Genomic DNA, 6,187 nt, shown 5'->3' with positions numbered 1-6,187 from the left:
CTGTAGTCTAGGATTTGATCTTGGTCAAGTGAAGTTATTGGCCTGTTACTCTTGGTGGTTGGCAACAGCTAGCCGGTTTTTGGTGATTGGAGGTGTCTCGGTGAGCTCTTAGAGTTCTTGTGGGAGCCTCAGGAAGAGCTATGTGCTTGGTTTGATGTCCATCAATCCGAAGATAGAGAAGTGACAATTATGAGTGAGAACTTGAGACTTTGTGACTCAAAGGGGAGCGATATCCTTTGTGGATGCTCCAACAAGAACTAAGGGAGAGTGTCAACTTCTCGATACCTCAAGAAAAAATCGGTATTCTTTTGTCCATCTTCTTAGTTTCCCGTATTTACATTTTAGCATTTTACTTCTTGCAAGATTTTCTTTCCGCATTTACTTTGTGTTCTAGCTTGCTTGTTTTTTTTCGTGCTTCTATCTAGTTTGATCGTGTAGCCATATTTCATTTAATCTAGGCTAAGATTGCTACTTGTTCTTGATTTCGGTAGGAGTAAATTTTTTTTATATAGCCCAATTCACCTCCCCTCTTGGGCCATTTGATCCTTTCAGTGGGGGTTTCAAATTCATGCCGGCAAAGCTTGCAGACATAGTCATGAGGCTAGCCTCTCTTTGCCAAGTAATGCGCCATTAGAATTTTGCGTTGCAAGAGCACCCGTACGAAGAACTTGCACTTGGGCTCAGTCTTAGCCTTCCAAATCGGCAACATGCCAGGTTTCTTCACCGCCCCGGCAAACTGTATGGTGTAGGCACTCTTTGTAGAGTATTCTCCATCGGTTGTTTATCGCCAACGTATGATGTCCGGGGTTTCTTGGCTAAGAGTGATGTCCCTGAGATCCTCCCATAAAGTGACTAGCCCCTCCAGCTCCTATTGAGCAGTGATTTGCCCTAAGTTTCTGATGCATACAGTGAGCAATGTATATGTAGTATTCTGGGAGAAAGGTTTTGAAATCACAAATCACCTAACAAGGAAATACCGTGGCATGTTCAACATTTTACATTTCACTGAACCCTGCAGCAATTTCACACATTACTCAGAGATAAATTGTCTCCTTCATAGGCAGTCTAATTACCATTCTGTTGATCAATGTTATTCTAATTACTATGGAGCTGGCAATTCTCGAAGGAGTTTTAGTAACTAGTATGTTGACACTTAGAGCTCTCATTATATTTTCGCACATATGTTGCTATCCCACTAGTTCTTATACAAATCAGCTGCGATGGGTTCTCAAGTCCTTAGTCCAAAAGCTCTTTTTATTCCTATGTATTTTTCAGCATGTTGAAATATTTGCTGGACTGATCTATAGAGGAAAAATAAACTCTGGTTCCCTTCCGCATCCAAATTGCTTTTTTTGCTTGAGATAATAACAGTTTTGCATATACATGAATTGGGCAACATTAAATTCTGCAGAACTCTGTTGCCATATTTGATTTGTGTCGAATCTATATATTATCAAGGAGGTGTCTTTGTACATTGACCCCCCTACAAATGTGAACTTCCTTATACATTGACCCCCCTACAAATGTGAACTTCCTTATACATTGACACCCCCCCCCCCCCGCCCTACAAATGTCAGCTTCCTTATACATTGATCCCACTACAAATGTGAACTTCCTTATGTGTCCTTTCTTGGCTTCCCGAATTAGAACCACTTCCTGTTGAATTATCCTCACCTTGAAGTTGCTGATATTGCGTTGCTGCTTTTGTACTTGCAGCTGTTTCATCGTCCGAAGAACTTTCACTTCATAGATTACAAGCAATTAAATTTGTTAGGTTTCTGCAACCATGAGTAACTTATCTGCCAAATGATCTAGGAATGTTAGAACAAACTTACTTCAACGAGTAGACTATCAATCCAATGGCCACAACTGTGAATGCTAGATAGTACAGCCAGTTTATCTGTGGGTTGCACCTAAAGTACGTGAGCATATTGGGTAATATGTTATAATCTGGATCGGTTGTTTTTGTCATAAATTTTCACCTGTTGTTTATAGAATAAAACTCGAATAGCGACTGCCCACATGTCAGATGTTAGGAGTGAAAGGTTGAACAGTGTTGCTCCACTCATCTGCAAAAAGGGCACAAGAAAAAGGGTCAAACTATTATTGCACTGTGAAATGACAATATGAGAGTCTTTCTTCCGGCTGATACTAGTTAGTAGCCAATATTATCGAAACAGCTTTTCTTTGTTCTTAGTTTATTCAGATAAGTCATAACCACTTGACAGGGCCTAAGTTTCTTTTGTTTCCTACTTGTGGAGCTTATTTCATTCCTAACATGGAGATACTTGACCTTAAGAACAAAAGGAGTGATTGTGTAGAACATGAATAAAGCCACTGCAAATCCTGCGAACAGACTTATCTGGATATAAAAGAAAAGGCAAAATCAGGAGCGAGTTTCCAGTTAATCGATTCAATAATGGCAGATAAAAGAGTTTCAAAGTGTATTTTCTTACCATTGTTGGAGACCAGGTAACTGCTTCTAGGCTCTTCCTTTCAAATATAAGTCTAAGGTTTATCAGGTTAAAGGTAACATGAATCATTTCTTTCCAGAAGATTTCGTAGTGAACAATTTTTGTTCCACAAAACATTGTGGTGACAGTTTAACTATGCAAAACAGAGAGCAAAGCTATAGATGGCATTGCGAATGGATCATGCCAGTTTATTTTACTGGCTGTAACAAATAATGAACGATGGAGAGGATACATCTGAGTTATACTGACTAGCAACCCAAATAATCCAAGCATTGCAACAACTTCAACTCGGTCTTTCTTTTTGACACAGTATTCCTACATATACAAGGAAAATGAAATGCTTTTTAGAAATATGGCAAAAATATTGCTGATAGCAGCAGAGATATATAATGGATAACTAACCTCCCCAACATTGCTAAATGCAAAACAAACTGTCCCGGCAATAACAAGGGTATCCCCTAGAAGTGGTATTTTACTCGGATCTGCAGGAAGTTAAATGTTTCGTGAGATGCTAAAATGCATCTAACTTTTCTGTGGATTAAATTTGTTTTAAAGGAGATGCTAAAATGATAAAATGATGTTCACAAAATCATGTTTAAATTTCACACCTGGTCTATTGCCATCTTAGCTACCAATAAAATTTGTATCCTGCTTGTTCTTTTGCCATGATTTAGTTTAAAGGAGATGGTAGGGACAGCGGAAGGGACAGCCCTACTACTACCAGGAATTTTCCTGTGTAACTGAAATTCTAATTTCCTAGCTTTAAAATGATTCCTGTATTGGGGTTTGTTCTTGAGACTTTGTAATTGACTTAATTTAAACTGTCATGCTGTTTGAAGCGGTTACGTACTTACCTTGCTCATCTTGAGACTTTGCATCTGAAAGGAGGACAAGGGCAAGCCCTGCCACACATGTCCCTGCCCCCACAAACTGCCAGAAAGAATATCTTGTGCCCAATGCGTACCAGGTGAGTATGATGACCCATACAACAGTCCAACAATCCAGCAAAGTTACACTGGTAATGTATGAGTACTGGTATGCCTTCACAACTGCAACATAATATTGTTTAGGTGTTGCTTATCAGCAGTAGCAAGAAGAATCTGACAGAACTACTTCATTGAGTATCTCACAGGAAGCCACTGATGGTATGGACTCATCAGTGTAACTGTGTGGTGCCTGTACTTACCAAGATAATTCCCCTGGACATCAATGAAAGCCAGGGCTAGATACCAATACCAAGATATCTGCAAGACAAGAGTACTCAAAATAGTGAGCTATGAATTGCAACAGTTTCCAGGGTTGATTCTTATGCAGCTATGCTTACTTGCAGCTTCTGTCGTCGACGCAGGACGATTGGTACATAAACTAAGGTCAGCAACAGGTACGCGAATAAAGATTGTGTGAGTGGTGCATCGACTCCTGCAGAACCATGGGAATGAACTGATGTTACCTCTATCAAGATACTAATGGTTATCAAACATTTCATCAAATACAGCTAATAATTCTGTGTATATGGATCAGCCCAATGAGAAAAAAAATGAAGAAATTGAGTACCAAGATTAGCAATGAGGGAGGAGGTGAAGCTTGAGGCAGCCATGGAGAAGGCGACGAGCTGGCCGAGGAGAAGCACGAGCAGCAGGCCCCATACGTCCTTCGTCTTGACCTCCATGAGTCCAAGAACCGCTCACGGAAACCTTGGATCTGATCAGATGCAGAAGCAAAGATTTATACACTTCCAAGAAGAGAAAGACGGAGCAGACGAATGGAAGGTAGAGACTAGAGTGCAGGACTGGCAGGTGGACCGCGTGCAATAAACTACCCGAGGTTAGTTAGGAGCAGCGCTATCATGTGTGTGCCACTGTGCCCTCTGGCCCCTCTCCATTGATTTCTGTATTGCTTTGTGGTATCGTTGATCTGGATCTTGCCATTATTCATGAGCAGCTTGTCCTGTCGCAATACAATACATGTCTTGTGCTTCACGACAAGGGAAAGTTTATTGCAATTGGCACGGCTTCGTCGTCGGCCATTTAGCTCTACAACGTGCAATCAATGATTGTTACACCTTCAGAAAAGGAAATGCTGACTTGAAGGGCAGATGCAGGCTTTGCTGGTACCGGTATGGATGAAGAAAAGGGCGCAGACGATGCAGAATAGTTGCTACTGTGATTAGAAGCATGTAGGTACAGTTATAGAACAGAATCAACAGATTGTTGTTGCATGTAGATATGTAGGTACAGTTATCAGCAGATGAGTACTAACTGAATTTGGAGATAAATCCAGTGTTTCTCTCTACCGAGCTCCGGCGGTAACCGAAAATGCGCGATAATCGTGGTTACCGATCAAAAATTCAAAAAAATTCGGAGAAAATTCATTTGGTAAAATTTGAAATTTGGAAAAAAAAATCGCGATTTTAGCCGTTCAGTAACCGCTCGGTTTTGGTCGGTTACCAAGCGGTTTGGGTCGGTTACCAAGCGATTTTCTCGCATTTTTTAATTGGTCAGTTACCGGGCGGTTTGGGTCGGTAACCGCTCGGTTTTCTCGATTTATCAAGTGGTTTTATCGAATTTCAGCGCAGTTCAACAAAAAACCCAAAAAAGGGGGTCAACCTTGTAAAATCAATAACTAATTCACCTGAGCTTCAAATCAAGTGAAACAAATTTTGTTGGTTTCCTTGTAACATGATCTACATGATAAAAGTATTTATACTCATAAAAAATTTCAAAAATTTCTGTGAGAAATTGTATTTGTTAAACCAAGTTAAATGCATAGTTTACTCTTTGCTAATCCAAAAATCATGAAACTAATTTTGTTAGTCTTCTTACATGATCCTATGTCTTTTAAAAATACATGAACTCATGAATTAGTTATTGTAACATACATGATTGTGTAAATGTGTTGTGACTAGATTAATTCATAACTGACCCATCACACCTCAAAAATTAGTGAAACCACTTTCATTAGCTTATTTATACTATGATTTACTTAGAAAAATAATAGTAGACATGAAAAAGTTAATTATAGTGCTGTTTCTTAACATATTCACTTTATACTTGTGAACTTTGTAAAAATCATAGAGAATTTAATAAAACTCTAAATAAAGTGAAATCAATTTTAAAGATTCTCTTAAAATACTTTTTACACAAGAAAAATATGTGTTTGCATGTTACACTTTTCCTTAACGTGAGTTAATAACTGAGCCGCACGTTTCAATTTTTTTCATTTTTTTCAAACTTTCTCCCTGTAGAATATCATGCAAACGACATTATTTTTGAAATTTTTTTTCACAGAAGGTCTTAGAATTGTGTCTAGTTTTTTTAAGATTGTTTTGAATTTTTTTTATTTTTTTTCGAATTTTTTGAATTCAAATTTCGGTTACCGTTCGGTTTCTGAAACCGGACCGGACCGAGAAGGTCGGTAACCACGATTTTTAGCCGGTTACCGACGTATTTGTGAACGGTGACCTGCTCTGCTGTCTGAAAATATTACAAATTCCTATGCTTTCCGGTTTAACAAATCGCCATGCAAGTAAGACGAAAATATGTAATCACAACAGGACACTCGAGGGCCATAATCTTAATAGGAAAATGAACGAGGAGCAATAATGCAAAAAAGCAGTTAGGTGCCCCTTTTGTTGATTTGTTCTCTTTCTAGTACTGATTGAGTCTTCAGGAGCATAATCTAAAAAAAGGCACCATCTATAGTTCGTCCAGGCA

The 6,187-nt window shown here is 38.9% G+C and overlaps 1 protein-coding gene across 1 annotated transcript; it reads right to left on the bottom strand.

Annotated features, from left to right (window-relative positions):
- Positions 1-1,330: 1,330 nt before the first annotated feature.
- LOC133928971 (uncharacterized) lies at positions 1,331-4,273 on the bottom strand. Its single transcript, XM_062375523.1, has 11 exons — positions 4,029-4,273; positions 3,799-3,893; positions 3,661-3,718; positions 3,329-3,523; positions 2,877-2,956; positions 2,707-2,789; positions 2,457-2,508; positions 2,294-2,362; positions 1,983-2,069; positions 1,836-1,900; positions 1,331-1,742 (listed from the first exon to the last, which is right to left on the bottom strand). Exons 1-11 carry the CDS (start codon positions 4,141-4,143, stop codon positions 1,583-1,585), a joined length of 1,059 nt encoding a protein of 352 aa, XP_062231507.1. The 5' UTR covers positions 4,144-4,273; the 3' UTR covers positions 1,331-1,582.
- Positions 4,274-6,187: the final 1,914 nt, after the last annotated feature.

This window comes from Phragmites australis, chromosome 9 (assembly GCF_958298935.1).
Source record: "Phragmites australis chromosome 9, lpPhrAust1.1, whole genome shotgun sequence".
Classification (NCBI taxonomy): domain Eukaryota; kingdom Viridiplantae; phylum Streptophyta; class Magnoliopsida; order Poales; family Poaceae; genus Phragmites; species Phragmites australis.
This window is presented reverse-complemented; position numbering and strand designations above follow the sequence as displayed.

Excerpts from the sequence above, each read along its gene's own strand:
- LOC133928971 (XM_062375523.1), bottom strand. The coding sequence starts at position 4,143 with ATGGAGGTCAAGACGAAGGACGTATGGGGCCTGCTGCTCGTGCTTCTC. Across the intron at positions 3,719-3,798 it reads GTCGACGACAGAAGCTGCAA|ATATCTTGGTATTGGTATCT; the intron begins GTAAGCATAGCT and ends CTTGTCTTGCAG. Across the intron at positions 1,901-1,982 it reads TTTTATTCTATAAACAACAG|ATAAACTGGCTGTACTATCT; the intron begins GTGAAAATTTAT and ends TGCAACCCACAG.